At 47.4% G+C, this 25,286-nt stretch overlaps 1 protein-coding gene across 1 annotated transcript in view; it reads right to left on the reverse strand.

Moving 5' to 3' along the window:
- Positions 1 to 25,286, reverse strand: part of CSNK1G1 (casein kinase 1, gamma 1) — a 99,058-nt gene that overhangs the window by 59,697 nt on the left and 14,075 nt on the right. The window contains exons 2-4 of the mRNA XM_014961603.1: positions 14,376 to 14,792; positions 5,154 to 5,194; positions 619 to 688 (exon numbers count right to left, since the gene is read on the reverse strand). Of these exons, the coding sequence (XP_014817089.1) occupies positions 619 to 688; positions 5,154 to 5,194; positions 14,376 to 14,553 (289 nt within the window). The 5' untranslated portion in view covers positions 14,554 to 14,792. The remainder of the gene's footprint in view (positions 1 to 618; positions 689 to 5,153; positions 5,195 to 14,375; positions 14,793 to 25,286) is intronic.

Genomic DNA, 25,286 nt, shown 5'->3' on the forward strand with positions numbered 1-25,286 from the left:
TAAATTCAGGGAAGAAAAGTCCACACACTATTAGACACAATTGGGGATATTGGGGGAATCAGAGCTTGCCAGAAAAAATAAAAAAAGTTTAAAAACCCCACCGTTGGCTTATCCTGTTATATTCCTCTCATATTTGCTGTAGTCTGTGGTCGCACAAAGGACACGGAGCCCATGGGCTTTTGGACACTCTTATGATTTAGCAAATATCAATGAAAACAGTATTTCAGGCTTTTATTAGAAAAGCTCTATGCTTTTTACACAATTTCCTAGATTTTAAGATGTTACGCCGCCTTTTTGAAGTCTGCCATTCTGCACACAAATAACTTTCCATCCATTGATGGCTCCTGTGTTGTACAAACACACTTACACCTATTTCCCGTAGCAGCCAACCCTCACTTATGCAATACCAGCTTACTAATGAGAGTTTCCTGCTCCATATAATTATCCTCTATCATTATGATGTTACTCTGACCAAATCCCTTCCAAAAACTCATGTGGGACTAAGAGTTTGTCCAGATCAGTAAGCTGAAGTCAGTGTTACACAACAAATATGGTGGCAACATTTGATTTAACAAAGAAATCACAAACTTTCCATAAGATTAGGGAAGGTTTACTTACCCGCACTTCCAAGTTGTTTATAAAACCTGTATTCTAAATGAAGCTGTGGTGCACGGGATTTTATTGGTTCCTGAAACAGAATAATAATAATAAAAAAAGTTGGTTAAAATCAGCTTGACTGAAAAAAAAACGTTATATCCTATACTTGATGTTTTGTGAGTGTACATAATGCTTCAAGTTTCAAGATAAGACACCCTGGGCTGGAGGTCTAACACCAGACCTCACCATCAGACACCATTTAAATCAGCAGAGAACAAAAAAACAGTAAGACTTGCAATGTGCACTCTGGAGGAGAAATAACTTCCTCCTTTAAACGCAGATGGCAGAGAAATTCAAGATTCGTTCAACAAAGCTCCTGGTCCTTGAAGAATGACCCTGGACATCCGCAGGAGAAAAGCCAAAGCTGCAAAAGATCAAGTCCCAAGTTCACTTTGTGGACTGTGGTTGCCCACAGTATTTTTGCTGGTTGCCAGTCTATGTTTTTGGAAAACGTTGAGTCATATATCTGCATTTTAAGTCAGACCACAGTTGTATAAACCTACAAACTTGCTTGCAGCAAGCACTACAGTGCAGCCAGAGATCTGGGAGAAGCACAGGAAGAAGTCTTCCTTCTTCAGTAGCAGGTGTCAGTCAAACATCTCAAAGCACTCAAGAATATTCTATTTTTATACATAGAATAAAAAAGAAAAATGGATGTCTGCAATGCACCCAAAACATTACATTTCTCAACTGTTACTCATCTGCACTTTATGCACAAAACTTAATGCCTATGACCCATACAGGCATTAACAGGGCAAGATTACAAAGCTTCTGAAAACAGAAAGTTAACATGGAGAGGATTAAGAGACAAAAATTACATTTTCAACAAAACTGTGCACTTGGGGTAGGCAGGAACGTGGATGCACCAACTGCCCAGACATCTTTGAAATGGAAGTTAATATTGGCCTCAATTTTTGTTTGGATGTCACTTATTTCCCTGCTTTTGAGAAAAGAAATGAGCTATGCTCAAAACTGTGTAGAGTCCATAGCACTGTACCAAAAGTAGTCTGAATTTCAAAGACCTGCTAAACAATCCCCTATTTGGAAGATAACTCATCATAAAGGAGCTCCCTAAGAACAACACACACACAAAAATGGCTGCGTGTTTCATGTCAGCCCCTTTTGAGTTACAGCAAGAGCATCCCAAGGAGGTTGAACACAGCCAAGGTTTGAGCCGACGTCTTCCATGGGGTGGTGTGACTCCTGTGCCTGCACAGGAGGACATGAAGGCTTTCACTGATCCACTCATCTTGTTTCACCTCCAGTCTGTATGGTAACCAATGTCCACACTTGGCATGAACTCCCTGTTAAAGACTTCTTTTTAAGTCAGAAGAATGATTTTTGTACAGAAATTCCGGGAGTTCAACTTCCAGCCAAGCTGGTCATCACCAGCTCACGTCATCCCCTCCGTTTGCCAGCAAGGGGAAAAAATACTCTTGGTTCCTTCTCCACTTGCTGATATTTAAAAGCTTTCAGAAGTCAACTATGACCAACTACTTAGAAAACTATGGTGAAAAATATTCCGAAGGCAAAACTGAACCTGGATAAAAGTAGAAGGATTAATGTATCAGGATGTGAGGCTGCTCATGACAAAACTGCTGGAGCCGGAGCTCTGGACACTTGCCAGAGTTATGGCAGCTTCCGAGAAGATCATACCAGAACAGATGGCTGTTCTGTAGGCCAAGGGCTTAAGGATAGTGAGATGTTGCGTTTGTAGCAAAAATAACTGAATTGCTACTGCCTGACGCACAAAATCCACAGCTCCAACCAACAGGTATCACCATCACACGAGAGGGTACCTGTGTGTGACACGGGCTGGTTTCACGCGGGGAAGAAACTCCTACAATGTGCAACTCCGCATTAAAACCCTCAGAAGATTAAACCAGGGGACACAGCCGAGGCATTTCAGAAGACAAACTCCTCTGTGAACTCCATGCCCTTAACCAAATAACACCCAGCTGAGGAGCAGCACAAAGAGCCGTACAAGTCAGAAGATGGGCAGTATTTCTCACTGCCAGCAACTTTCCAAGATGCTGCCCGATCCTCGCTCCCAAAGAGAAACCATGAGACATTAGCACTGAATTTCACAGCACTTTCTGATCAGCTCTTTGGCATCCACCACACAATTCTCTAATTTTCCAGCTTTAACATTGCGCACGAATAGCTGAGACAGCAGGGTTGCAGTTGCAGAAGATGATCTCACACAGCCAGAAGGACTTGGAGCAGAGTTTCCACTTGGTCCAATGATGCAGATAAAAGAAAATGTTGCCTTCAAGGACATTGAATGCAGTCACTCTATCACTAGTCCACAAATTATTGGAAGGACGAAGAAAATTAGAGTTAAGTACACATATAAGAGAAACATCCCTGCTGCTGAGGTGGCTGAGTAATTCTTACTCCTGGGGAATATGGTCTGAGATGAGGAGATCAAGAAAACCCCATCTCTTCTTCAGTTCCTTCGTTAATTTCCCAGAAACAGAGCAGGTACGTGACTGCCTGGATGGCCCCCACATGGGAAAGAGCAGAGATTTTGAAGCACGAATCGCAACAGAGCAAATTAAATGGGAGTCTGCTGCAGAGTAAGTGCTTTGACACTCATATATTGGGTGGTGGTTTTTTTTTGGGGGGGGAGGAAAGAAAGAATGCTATTAGAAAAAGTAGGTAAGATGAAGGTAGCAATAGAGGTCGCACCATTCAGCTCTGCCCTAGGGCTGTTGGAAGGTCTCAGGTTACTGGGAGGTGTCACCGCAAGCACTGTTTTGAGAGAAACAAGCCTCCTTTGGACTAACACAGCTGTGTTTTTCCTATATCATTACTTCCTTGTGCCTTCCAATGCTCTAACTTCGTGGGATTATCTTTGAAAGCAAATTAGATGCATTATTAATTCAATAAAGCACCTTGTCAGTGTAAACAGCACATTTTATACTGTCAAATCTGCCTAGCAAGCACCAGTCCTCCTTCCTGATGTGGATCCGTATCGGGGACATCCTAAGCTTCACTGCAGGCATTTGTTTGTTTATTTTAGGGAGTATCTCCTGGCGAATGCCAACAGGCTTGTGAACAAGTCCCTCCTGCAAAGCCCTAATTATTTTTCATCTACAATACATCCTATAAGGAGAACACTAGAGATATAAAATCTGTGGCACTTGAACATGATCAGAATTAACACACCGAGTCCATTGTGATCTTCTGCAATCTGAGCAACTCCTGCCATTTCACCAGACAACATCAGTTGAGCAAACAGGCACGTTTGCTGCTAATATCAAATTAGTGTTACAACTTTAACTTCAGATTCTGGCATTTGGATCTGTGATTAAAGAGCTTACGGATGAGAAAAGAGCACATCAGCCGGAGACATCCAATTTGAAAACCCCAAGAGACTAATGAAAGCCTTAGTTTACAGCTGAGAAAAGCTAAGGCATAAACACAAACTGCTGGGATATGACTTTGGAGATTTGGCAGAGCTATGAGTTAGAGAGCTTCCCGCCCCCTATACTCCTACTTCAAACCACTGCTGACCACAGCGTCTTCATGCCCTGAAGAAGTCTTCAGAAGGCGGCTTTCGACCTGGACCACTCGTGGGGCCGGTATAAGAAACATGGAATCTGTCTCTGCATGCACCTGGGGAGAGCTACATCGACTGCTGGGCAGGAAAAAACCCAGTAAGGGGTACTGAGGCTTCTAACCCAGTAACTGGTAGTGAGGCTTCTAACCCAGTAACTGGTACTGAGGCCGGGCGAGAAGAGAGCCGGGAACAAAACCACTCACACAAATTCTGAGGTTTGCTACTGGTGGGCTTGGGATTTTTAAGGCAGCTCCTGCAATGCCTTGGTGAGCCAGTTTGATTCATTTCTACCATCCTATGACATAAAAGGAGAAAATAATTTGGAAGATGCTGTGGCGATATATCCTCGGCCACCCAAGACTGACCTTCACTCAATTGGATCTTGTTTTGCCTGTTGCATCTGCAGTCTCTCAGCATCACACCAGTCTGAATTGTGCTATTTTCTACCCAGGGAATTTTAACCATTGAAACACCCCCTTTCCTGCCTCTCGACTCCAACAGCGTGGAGGAGCAGGCTGCACAGTGCCACTCTCCTAACCAAACCCTCCCACAACAGCCCAGCCAGAGGGAGGTGAGGGGCTGGAGAACTGATGGAGTGTGGAAGAGAAAGGCTCGACCCAGGGATAGGGAAGAGGTGGCAAACCCGCAATCAGTGCCGCTCACTGGGACGTGGCAGCCAGCGTGGAAAGAGGACCAAGGCTCTCATGGGTATAAAACAGCTCCAGACCATTTAGGCACCAAAAACGTTCAGCAGGTGGAAGGATATATTCTTTCCTCATTTTTAGCGTTCTCAATAATTTATCTTAGTTTAAGTAAGTGATTCCAGCTGATGGTGAGCACAGCATTAAGCCTGAAGTGAAAAAGTTGCTTTTTATCTCAGTTTTTAAGGTTAAATACAAGCCATTTAGGAACACTTGAGGCTTTTACTTACCAGTTTAATCGCTACATATTCATTGGTGTAGAGATTTTTACCTGTAAAGGAAAAAGAAAAATCTTTTAGTTCTACATTCAACACTTGCAGATAGAGAGACAATGCAGAAGAGCATCACTGAGGGCAAAGAGCTGTTTCTTCTCAATTCCCCACTGAAGGCCATGCCTTTAACAAAGTGTAAGCCTCAAAATGATAAGCTGCAGCAGTTCACCAGGGCAGGCAAACACTATCTTCCATTTGGCATAAGGTAACCACGTTTTATGGTGGCGTGTAATGTTCCATGCAAGTGTCCAAAAAGGTATCCCAGACACGTTACGGTTTATTATCCACATTGTGCCAAAAAAGTCAGGGGAACAAAAAATGAAGAGTCAGAGCATCATTTCTTTCAGACATGTCTTGGATCTGCTGGACACTGAACATTTTATCCTATGATCTACAGGGAACTTCACTGGCTTCATCGTGCTACATATCAAAACGACTGCTGCAAGGAGGCATATGAAAATAACCTTTGTACCAACACATCACTTTTATTTCTTCCTCTCTGACCAGGCAGGCAGCGTGTATAAAATGCCTTCCGCATGCCAGCCACACAAAGGCAATCCCTGAAATCTAATAAGGCCAATAGCTCTCAGTTGCAATACGGTACCAATGATGTTAAAAAAATACACTGCAAGAACATAACCCATTCTTGAGACCCCAGAACATGGAGCAGAGCCCGGTCTGATACTGGCCCTGGCAATCGTGAAGGGTGAGAGCCCAGGGCGAGCAGAGCCAGGCGAGCGCGCAGGCGGCTGCCAGGGCAGCACAGACTGATGGCTTTGAGCCAGAGCTGGCACCTGCCTGTGCTACAGCTGGAGGGGAATTTTTCCTCCAGGAACCTGTCTGTGTTTGAAGGCCCTCGGCCTCCCCAGCCACACGCGGAGGAGACGCACAGCTACATGTGTCACCCAGCATCTCTCTGCCTGTTCTGAAGCCGCCAGTTCCCGTATCACTCAATGTCCTCCAGTTCCTCTGCCAGGTAATTTGAGCAATCGCTCCCTGTTCACCTTCTCCAGGCTGCCCACGACTGACAGCAACCTCTCCTGGCAGAGAGATCACGGGGGAAGGGGCTCAGGCACTCCTTGTACCTCATCTGTGCCACCAGCCTGGCATCTCCGCTACCTTCCTGACCTCCTCTACTTCCACCCCATCCTTTGAGGAGGGCAGGTTCCCCCGCACAAAGCTCCCCAGGGTTTAACCCAGGGGAGTGCTGACCTGTGCCCACCATCGCCTGCACCACCACACCAGTCATGTTTTCCTACAGTGTGACCGTGCAGGTCCAGAATTCAATAGCGACCTGGGCTGGAAGTTATCTGGGCTGGTCTGTACCACCAGCTTTGCCCAGCTCTATCCCAGGCTTGCTTTCCAACTCCTGCAGCAGCTATGGATGCTTTGAACAGACCAGCTAGTGAGGGTGGCCAGGGGGGAGTCTGGGCACGTCCACATGGCACCACTGAAAACATGCCACCGCCTCCCTCACCTGCAGATACCCTCCCCATTCAGCAACAGCCTGGGAAGACTCAATAAAATTAACACCATTACGAAGAGGAGAGAAGACAAACAGTCATCTTTAAATCCTGAAATATTTATCAGGGGAAAATCCCCATTTCTTTCTTTTATTTTGTAACAGCTTCATGTTTTCTGCATTCCACTCCTTTAGGCTGCATCCCTGCCATACTGCCTGCTGCAGTTCTGGCCTCTGAATTTGGGAGGGAGCAGCCCCAGCGCAGGGCTGCAGCCAGCAGATGCTGGAACAGGCAGCAGGAAGCCAAAACGATTTATGGAAAGCTTCAACCTGTTACAGTAACCGTCGATGCTGTTTAACACAGGGCAGCCCTTTAAATGTGAGGTTAAATATCCTTAGAGGAAGCACTTTATGCAAGCAGACGTGTAAGCTGAGCTCCAGCGTTAACTCTTGCAACACAAGGTGGTTTGAATCTATTCCCTTACATCTTTAACTAAAAGCTATTATGTCTGGGCTGGAAATGAAGGGTAGGAAGTAGGTTTTGTAGCTGCATAAGGAACGCTCAAAGGTTGGAAAGTGGCTTCAAATCGCTGAAAGAGCTGGAAGGTGCCATCAGTGGGAAAGAGGCAGCAGGATGAACTGCTTCACCCTCTGAGCCAGGGACAGGCTCGGGGCTGATGCTACGGGGGCAGAACCTGCACAGACATCAAGGGAAGGCAGCCTAAATACACCTAAACTCTCTGCTCTGGAGTAGCCACCAGCAAATGAGTCACATCAGCAGCTCCAGCTGTAGGTCACCCACCGGCACAACCTCCTCCTCCCCACAGGGACCCAACTCCTGCCAAGCTGCTCAGTTTCAGGACACGGACCCAGACTAAGAGAAGCTCCAGCACGAATACGTGAGGAAGTCAGATGGCTTTAAACAGAAAAAAACCCCAAGGAGGGAGGTGTGGGAATGCCATCCCCAACAGATCCCACCTCCCTGCACCCCAGCGCTGCAGACGCCCCGTGTCACGGAAGCTTTGTGCTCAGCGCGCAGGGCTGGGAGTGGAGCCGGGGTGTGATGGTCCACGGACCCTCCAGCAGCACTCGGGCTCTTCCACCCACACAGGGTAACGAGACTGGGCAAACAGTGCTCTTCCAAGGTCGTCTGAAGGCAGAGGAGGGCACTGCCAACACCCTCCATGTGTGCAGAGCCATCATCCAGCCTGTTATGGGCTGGTTCATAAGGCTGAGGACTAGACAAAAGGTAATTTTGGTAATGAAATTCCGCAGTTAAAAAACTGAAATTAGCAAAACACTGGCCTGGGATGTCAGACCAGGTAAATGAACTAATTATTTCCCCTTCAGACCACACACTATGGGGAGACCCTGAACACAAGGGGGTAACCTCCTCCTCCTCCTCCTCCTCTCCACAGGGACCCAACTCCTGAATGCTCAGTTTCAGGACACGGACCCAGACTAACAACCTCCTCCTCCCCACAGGGACCCAACTCCTGCCAAGCTGCTCAGTTTCAGGACACGGACCCAGACTAAGAGAAGCTCCAGCACGAATACGTGAGGAAGTCAGATGGCTTTAAACAGAAAAAAACCCCAAGGAGGGAGGTGTGGGAATGCCATCCCCAACAGATCCCACCTCCCAGTGGAGCTGGGGAGTGATGGCCCACGGACCCTCCAGCAGCACTCGGGCTCTTAAGAGAAGCTCCAGCACGAATACGTGAGGAAGTCAGATGGCTTTAAACAGAAAAAAACCCCAAGGAGGGAGGTGTAAGAATGCCATCCCCGACAGATCCCACCTCCCTGCACCCCAGCGCTGCAGACGCCCCGTGTCACGGAAGCTTTGTGCTCAGCGCGCAGGGCTGGGAGTGGAGCCGGGGTGTGATGGTCCACGGACCCTCCAGCAGCACTCGGGCTCTTCCACCCACACAGGGTAACGAGACTGGGCAAACAGTGCTCTTCCAAGGTCGTCTGAAGGCAGAGGAGGGCACTGCCAACACCCTCCATGTGTGCAGAGCCATCATCCAGCCTGTTATGGGCTGGTTCATAAGGCTGAGGACTAGACAAAAGGTAATTTTGGTAATGAAATTCCGCAGTTAAAAAACTGAAATTAGCAAAACACTGGCCTGGGATGTCAGACCAGGTAAATGAACTAATTATTTCCCCTTCAGACCACACACTATGGGGAGACCCTGAACACAAGGGGGTACAAATGGGTCCAGCTTCTGAGCTCCAAACCCTCCCTTCAAGCTGCAGCACGAGATGCTCGTTTTGCCAACTACCACGGGAAAGCAAATCCCCCCCCTCTCCTGGCTGACTTGCTCCAGGCTGAGATCTGCCCCTTGGAGTTCCCATCACACTGTCCCAGGCGCAACGGCTTCTTCCTCCTCCTCCTCCAAGGCAGCAGTGGCATTAAAATGGAAGAGGAGAGGCAGCACTGCTCGCAAGAGAAGGGGAATCTGCACAGCAAAATCAGCCCTGAATAGAAGCTGCATCTTATCTTAGCAAGACAAAAGATTTGTAACACAGGGGAGATGATAGAACTGTGCTAACAAAAGCCTTTCAAGTTCAGGCAGAGCTTTTGACGGAGCAGCGATTAAGTTCATGCCTCAGATTTGGGTAGTTCCACTGACAATTATGAACTGCATATTCCAAATGAGAAGTGCTGCATGAAGTCACTGGCATTCATGTGGGAAACCTCGCAGAGAGCATTTCTCAAGCCCTGGCAGTAAGATGTGTCCAATTTACAGATTGCAGAGCAGCAGAGGAGCCCAAACTGATGGATCCCTTGTGTGCGCTGTTCCCACAGGTCAAAGTTAAGAGCCACAAGTACAAACCTCTCATGAACGACACGAATCAGAAAATGCTTTGACCCCTCCTTCTGGCTCGTGGCTCTGTGTGTGATAGATTTTGATGAGACATCAGGGCTGGGTAAGGGAGCAAACACCCAACTCTTTGTCCTGCAGACCAGGCAGAGCTCACCCCCGAGAGCACGGCACCTGCAGTGAGAGCAGAGCCCGTGGCCAGCTGGAAGGTGAGCTCACATCCACCCTGGGGTGCCCCTTTGGCTGCCCCTTCCAGAGCACGTATCTCCAAACAACGGCTCCTGCTGTGGATCCTACACAGGACCTACTCTTACCCACACCCTCCCCATCCAGTGCTATTCTAGTCCCGTATTCACCCGATGATTTTGTTACTTGGGAAGCAGAGACAAAGCCAGCCCCACTATCACATGCTATTATCACTTTTTTTTTTTTTTTTAATAATTATTTATTATTTTTTAACTTGCTTTAAAGCAGAGCTGCAGCCTGGGGTCAGCTGGGTGGTTCTCACTTTTGAGGGGGGGCACCTTCACAGATCTGATCAATCTGCGTTGACTTGGCAACCTATAAATAAGCAGCTTTTCTTCTAGTTTGGGGCTTGCTGCTCGCTCCTGAGATGCACTGAATCTTCGTGAGACCTCTGGGTGCATGGTGTTGACACCCAACTGTGGACACTATGCAATTTTTTTGGGCAGCACACAAAAACCACAGACTTCTCTAAAAATCCCTTCCGTGCAGTAGCCTACCAAGGGAGGACACAAGCAACAGGATCTGTAGCCCTTCTCATGTTTTGTGGTTTATTTTCCCCCTCTAAGCAGGGAGAAAAGTTGCATTAATTGTCATTTTAAAATGATAATTTAACACACTGTTTGGAAAATGCTGGATAATGTGTGGATTACAGCAAAAAGATTTGGGCAAAAATAGTCTAGGGCATTAAAATAAGCCCCCGGTCTATCCAGAACTTAATGCCTATTTTAGAAAACCCTCCACCTTACTGAAACGGGAATAATTTTACATTAGTACCTATTTAATTGCTTTACTAAATAGAGGTGCCAAACACCGGGGAAAATGAGACGTTTGAAGGGGTTTATTTATCCCTAACACGGCTCATGGTTCAGGATTTGGAGTAAATAGAGGAAATTCCCCCTGGGTGAGTGTGACTGGGCGGGAGGAGGCGGTTTGCAGGCTCAGCTGCAGCAGCTTTTCTACGCTGAAGTTTACGGCCGGGCTTAGCACAGCACTCCAGTTACCAGGTTAAATCCCATTTTTCCTGAGCAGTGAGCACCTCCTGACGTCACACAGTTTTACAGCCCACGGAGCCCGCTCTCGGGCTGTTTTACGTAAAGCTGCTGCTCCTATCAGCTGGGGGTGGAGAGGCAGGACCTCGTCACAGCAGAAGACACGCTGGAGAGCTTCAGCTGTGCTCCAGCTCCCAAGGTAACACAGGAATTCACTCGAGGGACAATCGGAAGCTGCTCGACAGGGCTTAGTGCCACACAAAAGGTGGTGAAACCCCACAAGCCCAGAGTCCAGCCCAGGGACGGGGAGCACGATACCCTGCTCTTCGCCTGGAGGTTGAGCTGCTTCGGGAACCAAAGCTCTCAGAGACCACCTAACCTGCAGCCCGGCCGAAGAAAGAATGGGTTAACCCCATTCCATCTTATTACTCGGGGCTAAAAACTTGAGTTTTGTGATCATCTTCCCATTTCAGCTCCTCTGGAATCCAACCCTGCTGCTCCCACGTGCTGCACAGAAGTAACATCCCCGGGGCTATCTGTATTTGCAGGGAGATGAGCCCTCAGCAGCGAGCTGGAGACTCACAAAACAGCTCCCCTCGGTCGGTGCCATCCCCCCCTGCACCCCCAGCCCTCTGTCGGGTACCGGGGCGTGACACAGGAACAGCCCGGGGTGAAAACACAACACCTGAGAAAAGAGAAATCCTTTGGGGAATCGGAATAATGAGATTTTCCCCTTGTTTATCAGCGCACCACTTTGTTCTTCTTCTCCTTCTAAAAACATTCACCGGTGTTTAACTTCTCTGAAACCACGTCAAAAAAGTCAAGAAGCAGAGGGCAATGCCATTCCTCTTCACAGGACAAAACTGCTACCAGAGACTTGTTTGCTCCTATTTCAGCTGTGCTGCCTCCCCTTCCCCCCAGCACAATTCAGGGTTAATTAGCATCACATCTGTGCAACAGAAATATCTGATATTTGAGCAAATGGGAGTTCTTAAAGCCATAGTGACTGGCACAAAGCCCCAGTGACACAGCTTCTGTAAGGACCTTACACCTGACTGCTGTTATCAGCACTTACGGCCCATTGCCCAAACACAGCGGGTTTAGGTAACCAGTATCAGAACCACATTTACCAGTGTACCAATAAAACAACAAACAGAGCCACTCCATCAACAGGGGCTGTTTTTTTTTCCTAGATTCAAACTGAATATTCTTTGTAAGCTGTCTTTTTCAGAAGTGAAATCTCCCGTGTAGCATCCACGCTTTGAAACAACACATCAGTGGGGAATCCAACGCGGTGAAAATGTTGAGAAACGTGCAAACCAGGGATTGGGGAGGCAGGATGGGCAGTGGGGCACCAGCAGAAGGAATGCCCGAGCCCTTTGCCAGGGGGAGCCGCTGCAGCTGCGGAGCCTTTGGAGCGGAGTTGGGATTGCAAAGCAATTCAACATCTCCACGGGAATCCTGCCATCCTGACATTTGCTGGGGTGGGGGGTGGCTTTTAAAAATACAATGCCCTTTCTGATGTTATTGTAAGGATCTTCAGCTGCCAATTATGCTCATGTTCATAAAGGTGGGAGCTTCTGTCCCTGCCCTTGGTTTCTCTCCACCTTTGGAGCGTCACCTCTGCTCCTGCAAATCAAAAGAACATCTCTGATGTGATGCTGACACCAAAACCATCCATTTAGCGAGACAGATCAGAAGCCACCTGGTGAAGCTTCACTCTGAGAAGAAGTGGCACATCATATAGATGCAATAACCAAACCTTAGAATCAAAGATCACATCAATTAATCTAAGATCCCGTAGATCCTGCACAGGAATCTGCAAAGATACCACCAGTAGTTACGTGTTATAACCTCTCTGGTTACCTGAAGCAGTTTCCCCATTGATTTATTTACTGTCCCTTGTGCCTGATGCACAAATTATTTTAATTTCCATTCTAAATCCATACTAAGTTTTGGGCAAACACTATTTATGTCAGCCAACCCGCCTTCAGCACCCTCAAGTTCACTACCACAGCGATCCAACTCTCAGAACCACAGAATGCTGTGGGGTTGGAAGGGACCTCTGGAGATCATCCAGTCCAACCCCCTGCCAAAGCAGGTCCCACAGGAACGCGTCCAGGTGGGGTTTGAATGTCTCCAGAGAAGGAGACTCCACCATCTCCCTGGGCAGCCTCTGCCAGGGCTCTGCCACCCTTAAAGTGAAAAATTTCTTCCTTGTGTTTAGATGGAACTTCTTATATTCAAGTTTGTGGCCACTTCCTCTTGTCCTGTCCCTTGGCACCACTGAAAAAAGACCAGCCCCATCCTCCTGACACCCTCCCTTTAAGTATTTATAAGCATTGATCAGATCCCCCCTCAGCCTTCTCTTCTCCAGACTAAAAAGACCCAAGTCCCTCAGCCTCTCCTCGTAAGAGAGATGCTCCAGGCCCCTCATCATCTTTGTAGCCCTCTGCTGTCCCCTCTCCAGCAGTTCCCTGTCCTTCTTCAACTGGGGAGCCCAGAACTGGTCCCAGTGCTCCAGATGGGGCCTCCCCAGAGCAGAGGGGGAGGATGACTACTTCCTGATGCCCCCCAGGATGCCATTGGCCTTCTTGGCCACAAGGGCCCATTGCTGGCTCATGAGCAACCTGTTGTCCACCAGGAATCCTAGGTCTTTTTCCTCAGAGCTGCTCTCCAGCAGGTCAGCCCCAACCTGTCCTGGTGCAGGGGGTTACTCCTCCCCAGGTGCACCTCCCCCAGCACCCTACACTTGCCATTGTTGAATTTCATCAGGTTCCTCTCATCTCATTCAGCATAAGAGGAGAAATGCAACCATTTAAACCCAGTCAAGATCAAGACCATCACAAGTTGCTGCTTCTGATCCACCGCAACTACCCCAAAACCACGTAGTGGGAGCTTAGGGGCACATAATTAAAAACACCGGCTGCTTCCCCCACCTCATTTAAAAAATAACCATCGTTTGCTTAGGAGGACTTAAGAGCCCAATGCACTGCAGGGTTCTTAAGTCCTCCTAAACAAACGAGGCATTACTGTAGCCATCTGTCTGGGTGACCAGCTGCAAGACATGTGGTTAGAAGACCAACAGACCACGAAAAAAATCACGGGCCACCAAGCCAGTTCGGCGGCTGAGAGGCAGCAGCCAGATGGCCAGTCGGCACAGCCCACTCTTCGCCAGCGAGTGACACACATGGGATGGGTCAGGGAGAGGGTGGCAGGGCTGAAACTGGGGTACCGAGGTTGGTGAAGGATGTGGAGTAGAGAAGATATGGCCAAGTGCTGGGAGAGTCTCACCCATCACTTTAATAAGGTGCTCTACATTATGAACAAAAAATTGAGAGCAAGAGTTAGCAATCCAGGCAGTTAAAAGTATTTTTTTTTTTTTCACCTTAGGCAAGACATTCAGTGCTGAGAACAGTCTTCAGTGTTGGGATTGTTCAAAATTTGCATCTTTGGCCTCTCCAGTGTATTCACTTTGACTTTATGCAAATACAAATAACGCTAACAGTTACATCTTCTGCGTCAGAAGCTTCAGGTAAAGCAGCTCGACACTTGGGGAACAAGACAGAGCACACTCATTTCTTAAGTTTTTATGTATTTATATTCCAGTGGTGAAATGCTAATCTGGATAATGGAGGCCACTAAAACAGTTACTTCTTACCTAGTCTGAGCTCTCCAAAGTTCCCACACCCAATCTTCTTGCCCACTCTGAAGTTGGGTCCAACCATAAGCACGCCAGAAGATGCCGATGAGCTCGGTCGAGACCCGTGCCCGCTTCTTCCTGGCATCCCTTTCGTCGTCCGCTGCCTTTCATCTTTTTCCCTACTAGGATGGTCCATGATCTTAGTGAAACCTCTCTGCCAGCGAGCTGGCAGAAAGGAGTTGGAGTACGCGCTCTTCTCCTCAGAACAGAAATATATATCCAAAAGTATCTGAGTCAGGGTCCCAGAGAGTCATGGAAACGCATGGAGTTCTTTTGGCACCGTATCCAGTTTCCTAATGCATCTTGATAATGTACCAAGGGGTCGATTATGTTCTTGAGAACTCAATAAAGGCAGGTTGCTTTTGGGTTTCTTACCTGGGGAAAAGAAAAAAGATATGAGAAATAAAAATCATTACTTTAAAATACTGAGCAAGAAATGTACAACAGGGCTAACATCCAGAGCTCTCCTCGAGGAAACTGAACAGCTATATGGGAATTTTGCCATTTTCTTAACAGTTTTCTGATTAAAAGCCCTGACATCATGAAGAGATACGAGGGCTGGCCACCCCCTGCTTGCTGTCGGAGCTACCAGGACTCACACCACACATTCTAACAAAAGCAATTTCAATTACACCGGAACGTCAGGTGGGAACTGCCAGGAGATCACATCCCACCTTTAAAGCAACTGTGAAGTGTAAGTTTGTTTTCTTCTCACTTTATATATTTATAAAGTATTACACAAAAGCCAGACAAAAAATAAAAAGTGGCAAATGAAAGGCACCAAGAGAAGAAAATACTGAAGCACACTGAAGTGAAATTCTCCATTTTCCATCTTTTAAAGTTGACCCCACATAAATTTGCTAATTGAAACTGTTGTCTTATTGAGACGATGAAAATTAGTAGCCAAAGCAAGATCTGTTATTTTAAAAAAGCTAGAAATTTCCTGAAAGCTGCATCGACATACAGTTTGTTACCAACGTAATTTTGTTGCCAAAAAAATGAGGTTTTGGAAAAACAGATGTTCTAGTGGAATTGGGTGAGGGACTCGAGGGCCAAGATCTTCTCCAGCAGCCTACATTCATGACTGGCAAATGAAAGTTCTGCCAGAGAAGTGCACCATCCTCTCACACATCCAACCTTGTCACCACCATAACGCCAAGGGCAGACAACTCTGGACTACTCCAGACAGCACAACTGGTGCATCTCATGAGCATCAGTCCACCAACTCTGTCAAAAGAAGATAAGAAATAAATAGATGCTTCTCAACCCCTGGAGGTCAAGTGGTTCCTCTGTGCCCATGGACCACCTAAAAAAGACAGGCAGAAGCTGTACAGACCCAGGAGGTCCTGCTCTACCAGTGCAGTCCAGGGAGCTCAGGGAAGGTTGACATCTCAGCATGAGACCTTTCCTAGGACGTGAACTCACACTGGACCGTTAGCACAGCCAAATGGTTCAGCTCAGCCCCACTGCAGTCAGGAGGACTTTCTACGACTCAGACATGAAACTCTGAAGACTCTGTATCAACAGATCATTGCAGCCTGATGGGACAGTCCAGAGGGACCAGTGGAGGAGGATGAGCCTCCCCTTATTTCCCAAGCGATCAGCAGGATGAAGGGAAAAGCTGCTGTGTCAGGAGCTGGTGTTAGACAGTAGATGGGGATGTTCTGGAGATGTTTGGGGTGCAGTTCTTGCTTAAGAACTAGAATAAACATACCTGGAGGTACCCCCCTCATCCTGGGAGCTACACATACTGGAGTGTACCCCTTCAGGGGACACTGCTGCATTCGTGATTTCCCAGACATGAACAGACGAGTGCCTGAATAATTTTAGAAGCAAGGTTTGTGTCCTGCTTCCGCGTGGATACAGCTGGAATGTCAACGTGTGCATGGGACAGCAAATACCTCCCCATCAGCAGAGAAGTGCTAAATGAAACCACCCAAACAAGTCATTGCGGAAGGACATCAGCAATCAAACACCATCAGGTACACCCAGAAACACAACCCTATTTACAAGGGATCAAAAGTTCCTCAGGCAGTTGGCTCAGTCCGCCTGTAGCAAGACATCTGTAGAGGATTTAGCAAGGGCTTCTTCCACGCGTGTCATGAGACGATGAAGCAAACCTACCTACTAACCGAGACACAGGACGAGAATTATCCTCCACCCACCAGCCAGTGGCACAGAACAAAAGCATTAACCCTCGTGAAACACAAGTATGCTCTCCCTTCACCTCCTCACCTCCAACTGTGGTACACTTTTATTTCTGGAAACTTTTTGGCAGCTATAGATAAGGCAGAAGCCCTTCACACGAGATCCAGGAAACGCAGGTAGCTCCAGTTGGAAATTTCAGTTTCTGAATATTGGAAAAACTCTGCTGTTTCTGAATATTTAGAACGACTCTTATCTTTTCTATCCATTTCCATGGCCAGTTGTGTGTTTGCACAAAAGAGGGCACGGCTCTCCCCAGCCTGACCTTCCTCCCTAGATGCTTTTTTTTAAAAATACTTCCACAAAAAGGCAAAGATTAAATACAGAGAATGCACAACTCTAACACCACTTTCCACTGCTTTTGTTCAGATATTGTTCTATCACGCAGGGAGCCTGCAGGACTCTAAACATACTCCATCTTCCTAGGAAGGATGCCGTGTCCCTCCACAGTGTCAAGGAACTACTAATAGCACAAAGAAACATCCATACGCTCAAACGGACGCTTCACGCAACATCACAATCCCACAACCCCCCCGCCTTGAACAGTTTCTGCCAATGCTTGGACCTTAGTGCAGGTTGCACAGGTTACAACCTCCGGGGGATGTCACCCAGCCCACGACTCAGCAGCCCTCTTCTCTTTGACATAGTGCTTAGTGACATGGTTTAGTGATTGCTGGTCTTGGGTTTATTTTTTTTTATAATCAGAGTTAGGTTGATGGTTGGACTAGATGATCTTAAAGGTCCCTTCCGACCTAGACAATTCTATGATTCTCTAGAGTGAAAAGCAGATGAATTCTCATTGGCACTCTGCAGGAAGGTGGGTCTCTGCTGAAAAGGGTCACACGGCATGTTTGCAGCCAATGGAGGAGGTCTGGAAATCATCAGGTCAACTGAGAACCACCAGATCACATCCACACTCCCAGTTTGGCCACCCCAACCCAGCTGCTGCACTGTCAAGCTCCCAAGGCAGCACCAAGGTGTGAAAGGCCATTTGTGAAGAAGGACCACTGGCCCAGGCGGAGACAGAGGAGCTGGTGATGTCCACATAGAAGAAATGTGGTATTTAGCATTACCAAGCTTTACTTGTACCTCAAATGAATTCAAGATTTAATACTTAAAACTGAATATGGATGAGCAGGAAACATCCGTTACAGACAAACGGGATGAACTGGTTTTTCATCACAGACATCCCAACATACTTTCAGCCACCATGTTCATTTTGAGGGGGTGAGCTCACACTGTTTCTCAAAGCTGTTTGCGTAGACGCAAGCCCAGTTGAATTGGCTGCGTGAAACCAGGCTGCAGAGCAGGGAGGATGCTCTGGCAGATATCAGAAAAGCCTTTTGGTTGGACCCCACCCCAGCCCGTCCTGAGAGGAGAGACTGCCTTCAAAACAAACAAAATAAAAGAGGACAGTCATTGAAACTACAGAACTTTATTGGCAAACAGAAGTCAAATGTGAGGATGATGAGAGAGTGCCTCTAGGGCTGGACCACTACGAAAGATGAGCAGAACAGAGGAATTCTATGAATTAAAGAGGTACTACTTTGGAAATTACACCTGACCCTATCAAAGGCAGGGAGGAGGACTTTTTTCCCCACTGGAGACTAAAGTCATCTTTTTAACTAAGGTTGGATAATCCATGGGAAACAAACACAGACCTCACAGAAGGGTAACAGAAAGGAATCTCTAGCAAGAGCACAACTCCTGCCCAGGTCACTCTTGGAAAAACCAACGCACAGCATTTTGGGAGACATGAAGGCCTCTACAGATTGAGGAGATCCTCCTAGGAAGGACTAGCCTGAAAGAAAGAGGCAAAATCTGCATGATGGGGACCCATTACAGCACAGGAAGGAGGAACGATACAATTTTTATAAAGCTTCAAACAGATCTATTTTTCCCCCTTGCTCATTCAGTTAACATGTACGAAGCCAGCAGAGAGCCTAATAACAGAATGGCCAGCAGGACTGGGGCAGTGACCATCCTGTCCTTGGCACTGGTGAGGCCCCACCTCGAGGGCTGTGTCCAGTTCTGGGCCCCTCACGACAGGAAAGACACTGAGGGGCTGGAGCGGGTCCAGAGAAGGGCAACGGAGCTGGTGAGGGGTCTGGAGCACAAGTCTTGTGAGGAGAGGCTGAGGGAGCTGGGGGTGTTCAGCCTGGAGAAAAGGAGGCTGAGGGGAGACCTCCTCGTTCCCTACAACTCCCTGAAAGGAGGGTGTAGCCGGGGGGGGAGTCAGTCTCTTCTCCCAAGGAACAGGAGATAGGACAAGAAGAAATGGCCTCAAGTTGCACCAGGGGAGGTTTAGGATGGATGTTGGGAAAAATTTATTCACCAAAAGTGTTGTCAAGCCTTGGCAGAGGCTGCCCAGGGCAGTGGTGGAGTCGCCATCCCTGGAGGTATTGAAAAGCCAGGCAGGCATGGTGCTGAGGGACATGGGTCAGTGGTGGCTTTGTCAGTGTGAGGTTGATGGTTGGACTCCATCATCTTAAAGGTCCGTTCTAACTGAAACAACTCTACAATTCAGCAGCTGCAGGGCAGGTGATGCTCCATCAGTGCTTGACGGCACAAGCACATCATTCCTCTAAGGGCTGCTCAAGCCTCTCATGAGCACAAGCCCCCCGGAGCTGTGATGCAGCTTCCCCCTCCTCCGGACTAAAGTCTGGACTTGGCCCTGCAGGCCAAGCTTCAGATCCGACACCAGAAATACACTGCTTGGTTTGACCCTTACACCGTCTTGGCTCAGATGGGACAAGCAACTCCAGCCTTCTCAGGCAGACTCAGCAGAAAGCTCCCCCCCATTTCCTGGCTAGTGAAATAAGATGTTAATGGTTACAAGACCCCATCCTTCCCATCTTCTCTATCTGTATAAGGTCTCCCCAGGGAGAAGGATGGAAAGGTCATGCCTCACAGTCTGCAAACACTAATCCTCTCTCAGCTGAAAGCCTCCTGCAAACAGGAGCTCAGACCAGCAATGAATGAGCAGAGCAGGCATTTGATAACCTCTTTATCACAGCCAGCCCCAGGAGCAGATCCCAGCCGTTGGTACACAGAACTGCACAAAGGTCTTTCACTGCCGCTGCTACGTACTGAAGGCGACTGTAGTAAACATGGCATCAAATATGGCTTTTGAGGACTAACAAAGCGCTTGGCTTTGGAAGAGGAGTGGCAGAAGAATGAAGACTAGACTGTAATTTGAAGTCAGTCACATTAATATTTAAAGACTGCTCAACGCCAGAACTACTTCCTGCCACAATTCAAACTTTTTCATAACGATTTTCCTTCCTACCTATCCACCCACTCAGCAAGATTGCTCCTGAAAGTTACTTGCATTTAAACAAAGCTGCATGAAGATATTTCCCTAATGGTGACTCAGTCCAATTCCAGTATTCATTTCACCACAATATAGCTGGAGACACGGGAACAGTTATTTAATGAAAGATACAGCCTCGAAAGGAAATTACCTAAAGCACAGTTAGCTAGGTGAAAAAAAAACCAACCCAACCAACAAAACCAAACTTTGTATCCTACACACTTCAAAACACTCAAGACCCAAGACCTAAATCACAGCCTCTCCTCCATCAATAAAACCAGCTTCCAGGTGGGGCTGGTGGCAGCAGCTGCTGGCATTGTGACCCCTAGCACAGGGCCAAGGAAGGTTTATTGCTCACCGAGCGCTCCTCAGGGCATCGAGACAGCCCTCACAGCCATCCCGTTTTCTCAGTGAAGCCCTTCAGTTTGAAAGCAGCACGAGTAAAGGACAACACAAACAGGAGACCAGCGTGAAGAAGCCAGAGCAAACCTTATTCCTCCCCTTCTAAGGAAAAGCTCCCTTCCCTTGCGCTGAAGATTTCTTTGACCTACTCGAGATACTCTGGAGAGCTTTCCAGGATACGAACAAGGGCCGCCAAAGGCTTGTTTTGTGGCACAATTTCAGAAAATCTGTCCAAAATGAAATTGCAAGTGAAGCCCCTTTTCTTCAAATCAAAATCAAGCCTGATCCAGGTCTCTGTGTGTTTTGATTCATGAAGGACTCAAAAGATGCTAGAAATCAAACTGCAAACTCTCGGTGCATGGAAAGCAACAAGCAGAAGGAACTCACCCCTACAGTTCCTTTTCCCTCCTTTTAAGAAGATACTGTCAAGAAAGCCCAAGTTTCTTTTGAGATGGGCGATCTCATCCCACTCTCTACAAAAACAGGACCTCAATTTCTCAAAGCAGCTCAAAGATCAGTGCTTTAGGGCAAGGCACGTGCCATCTCACTGCCTTTTCCAATGTCCACCCCACACACTCGTCTAATACTTCTGGTAAATCTCTCAATCTGGAGAGTGCTTCCCAGACAAGATCTGCTACTTCCCACATGACTTCAAAAACTATAAAATCCTCCAGGGCTCTCGACTGACATGTTATAAACACATGGATATGAGATCACCAGCTTCTACACTCATTCAACGCAAGTAGAGCCTTCAGCAGCAGAAAACTTTGCTCCCTCTGCCACAGATTGGGATAAATGGTTCATCCTCTGGGAAAGGTCATAGCAGCCAGGATGCAGGGAACAAGGACTATTTTGAAATCAGGACATATATGATGCATTCACTCAGCATCTGCCAACTCATTTATTCACTTCCACCCTTAAGTTCAGAAGAACAAGCTGACTCTGTGTCCTCTGCTTCACCGCATACATTAACAGCTTCCTAGGTGTCAACGCTCTTCCTATATTAAAACGCGATTAGTAAACCTTTCAGTTACAGCTTTGCTCTCTTCTATGTGGACACACAGCTCTGTTGGCTTCAGGTCCCTTTATGCCTTCCCATCCCACTGCCCCACCTCTTCCCTTCCATGACGTTCCACCTCTTGTCCTGCTTCTGACCGATAGTACCTTCCAACTGGTACCAATAAGAATTTCATTTTCCAAAGCTATCCCATTACTCCCTTCTGGCAAAATCACTCCTCTACTAACAAGAAAATAAAAAGAGAATTATGAGATCTGCCCTGTTCCTAAGGAGAAAAATCAACAGATAACCAAATATCCTATCTGATTCTTGGACCTCTCAGAAGAGGATTCTGCTCTGGTGCTTGGCTGTCTACAGAAGCTGGTAGGAAGGGAGGATGCAGAGGCTGAATGCTTTCTCCATTCAGCCACAAGAAATAAACTTTTACCTTTTTCTCTCCCAGTCAAGAGCTTTCTGGTTATCTAGAGGGTCTTCTGCTAGGAGATAGTCCCCCAATAAGCCTGCTATTACAGCAGTGTATTTCAACCACCTGCCTGTACCCCAGCAGTACGGAGGAGACCAGCATTTCTCTGCACTTTCCCAAACAGCACTAGACTGACCTGGTTTCAGTGTCCTCAATGTTGTGCAGAACAACAGAAAAACTGAAAAAGTAGGTCAAAATTCTCTGTTGCAGTTGAAAGCTGGTAACAGCACTGACAAAGCTGGCTGCAGACTACAGCAAGCAGGCGCACGTCATGTCAGGTACCTCACGCTTGGGAGATTCCTCCCCACCTTGATGCCTACAGATAGATGCCTTTTAAACACTATGAGCTGCTTCACTTGAGTCCTTCCACCCAACAATTTAATCTTCGGCTTCTGTAGTTATTCAGTGCTTCACAGGTGGAAAAAATGCCTTAGAAAATGAGGCAAACAGTATTTAAGTCAAAATTGCTGGGAAGAGAGAGGGATGGACAACTGCGGATCACGACTCTCTTTGGTTACTCATGAATGCACAGGACCATGGACAACCTACAATTACAGTTTTTGCGGAAAGGGATGAACCCAAATGAACTCACACCATTTTCCATCCTTGGAAAGTGAACTTCCATTAAGTTCTTTTCCTCGAAGACATTGTGAGTGTGCTAAAACACATTAATCGTATAATCCTCAACCAAATGTGTCAGCAAGTTCCTTTTCCAAATGAGTCTTGGTTGATCGTTTCCCCAGGACTGATCCAATCCTGAACTTTGTTCTCAGGACCCTCTATACAAGCTCAGCATGAGAGCCAAGAATGCTAGCGAGGGAAAAAGTAATTTATTTAGAAATTTAGTTCTTCCACACAAAGAGAGTCAAAAGAAAGACTAGACCATTTTTCAGGGAGTGGTTTGTGTGATGCAAACTAAATTCATTGACTTCTCTTCCCCACCTGAGTTCAAGCCAAACACATGCCAGCAGCCACGGACACATATTCGTATACATTTAACAAAGCACTACAGATCATGATCTGCCAAAAAAAGAGGGTTAGTGCCCTTTATGAAGGGTTGCATTAGGCTGGAACTCTGAAATAAAATGAAAAAAAAAATCCCCTAATGAAACCTGAGCTCTGCATATTTTATTTTTGGTTTTTTTTAGGCTGGGAAGAGGCTGAAGAGCAACTGCCGGATGAGCTCCCCTTGGTCTGCTGAGGCTGGTTGCACAAGTCAGAGGCACATCCCTCTGCATAAAAGCCTGACAGAATGCCAACCCCCCAGCTGTCAGCAGCACGCACCTCCGAAGGATGCAGGTGTTGAGCCCACGTGCAGCTGAGCACCACCAGCCCCAGCGCCGCATCCTCAGTGCCCCCCCGAGTCCCTCACCCCTGCCCCAGGAAGAAACATCACATCAACGACATTTTTGAGATCTACCTCCTGATATCACAGCAACCGACCCCAGCTTTAAAAACCACTGTCTGAAAGGCTTCTCAAAGACTGTCCAGAAGCCTAATGTTTTGGACACCACCTCTGCTTGCAAAACAGGCTGTGTAAGGCCATGTAAGATCAGGTTCCAGCAGAGATAGATATTTATGAGGATGCTACACAGGAAATAAGGAAAAAAAAATCCACCCTGGCAGTACCAAAGGCTCTACAACAGACCTGGGGTAAAATGAAAACCCCACAGATGTTCTCTGATATCCAGGCACCACATGTACCTGTGGTGTTTTCATCTTAAAATACCAAGTTGCCTAAAAGCAAAAATAGACCCTCAGCTATACCTACCCCAAGCTGCTCCTTTCAGTCAATGGATCTGAAGAAGTCAAGGGCAATGTCTACCAAAGAAGAGATGATTTCTAGACAGCCATGTGGATCTTCAAGGAATAACCCACATCAGGCAGATCCAGGTGCATCCATGGTGGTTGTTGGACGTTGTTTACAGTTACTGGTATCAACGACAAGCAAAGTCTTCGACAAGACCACCACCACGGCTCGGGCTCCAGAGCAGGCTGGGATGACTGGCAGCAACATCACTTTTGTGGTGGATTTACAGCATAATTTAACACAGATGCACCTCAATAGTCTATGACTTTTATCTGGGTACCGCCTGGCAAGGAAAAGCAGCCTGGAGGATGAATTGCAGACAGGCCCAGAGAACTTGAAAAGGCTGGTAAATCTGGCAGTTCAACACACAAAACCCAAACCCTTTTGCACCATCCAAACCACGTAGTGCTTTTTTCAGCTTTCAGAAAGGAACGCAAGTACCAAGTTCAGAGCCAGCACAGCTTTCCCGGTGTGCACGTGTGGGGCGGGGGGAAAAGCCTTTTACCAGAAGAAAAGTCCTCATGAAGTTGAGGAGGCGGGGTCAAAGAAAACCCAAAACCCCTCGATCGCAAGGGGTAGGTAGAAGCTGCCTTAGTGAAACCCAGCTGGAGATGACAGGCAGCCCGGGCTAATGCAAAGAGGCCTCAGAAGCATTTGGCCGTGTGTCAAGATGAACACAAGCACCCATCAGGTACATGTTTCTCCTGTGGAAGGGAACACGGTGTGAAGTGCCACCCAGTATCAACAGAAACGGTGTCATTACAAAACAGCAACACAGTGGGATTCACTCGCAGGCTCTCTGTACCCCGGCTCGAGGGGACAGCCCCCAGACTCGGTTTGTGATAGGAACAGGTTGCCTCTTCTCTGTCCCACAGTGCCCTTGAGGACAAACAAGAACAGCAGTTTCTTGGTTGCTTCAGATCAAAAGGACACCAAAGCTCTGCCAAGGCTCACATCAGCTCCCAAAAAGAGCTTCTGAAACCACGGTCAGATTCAGGATCTTGGCCTCCGAAACCAGGTTAAGTAAGGACCCGGGATGATGCTCGTTAGTGGTGCAGGTAGATAATACAGTGTCCAGGACACAGCTGCAAAAGATCAAGAAACTGCTAGACAGAGAAAAAGAACATACTCTGTGTCTTGTCCATGTAAAACACCACATTAGTGCTGCTGAGGAAAGCTGCTCTGAGCCCCAAACAGAGGTGTAACGGCACTCTGTGACCAAGTGTCCACTACACCAAGTGGCAAAGCCTTAGAGAAAAGCCACTCCCCCACAAAAACAACTAAGGTGCATCAAAAATAGGTGCCTTCAGAAAGGGAGCTTCATGCAAGCAGGGATGTAGGCACCGAGCACCCACACACACCATAAATGAGGCAGGATTCATCCCAGCTCAGGTGTGTCCTCCAGGAACGAATCCCAGGAATCAGCCAAAGCAAATGTGGCTGTAAGAGAGACTCTGTGCTCTCCCATCCTGCTGTGGGACAATGTTCACCACCACAGGAACCGAGGAAGTTGTTCTTCACCACCACACAGCCTCATATGGAGAGAGGACGAAAAGAGAAAACCTGTAAGGGGACATGACCCAAAACACCAGCTGAGGTGAGCAGAAGTCACAGCTCTACTCTGTGCAGCTGGTGGAGCTAAACTTTAAGACCTGGAC

Source organism: Calidris pugnax, unplaced genomic scaffold (genome assembly GCF_001431845.1).
Source record: "Calidris pugnax isolate Ruff unplaced genomic scaffold, ASM143184v1 scaffold492, whole genome shotgun sequence".
NCBI lineage: Eukaryota > Metazoa > Chordata > Aves > Charadriiformes > Scolopacidae > Calidris > Calidris pugnax.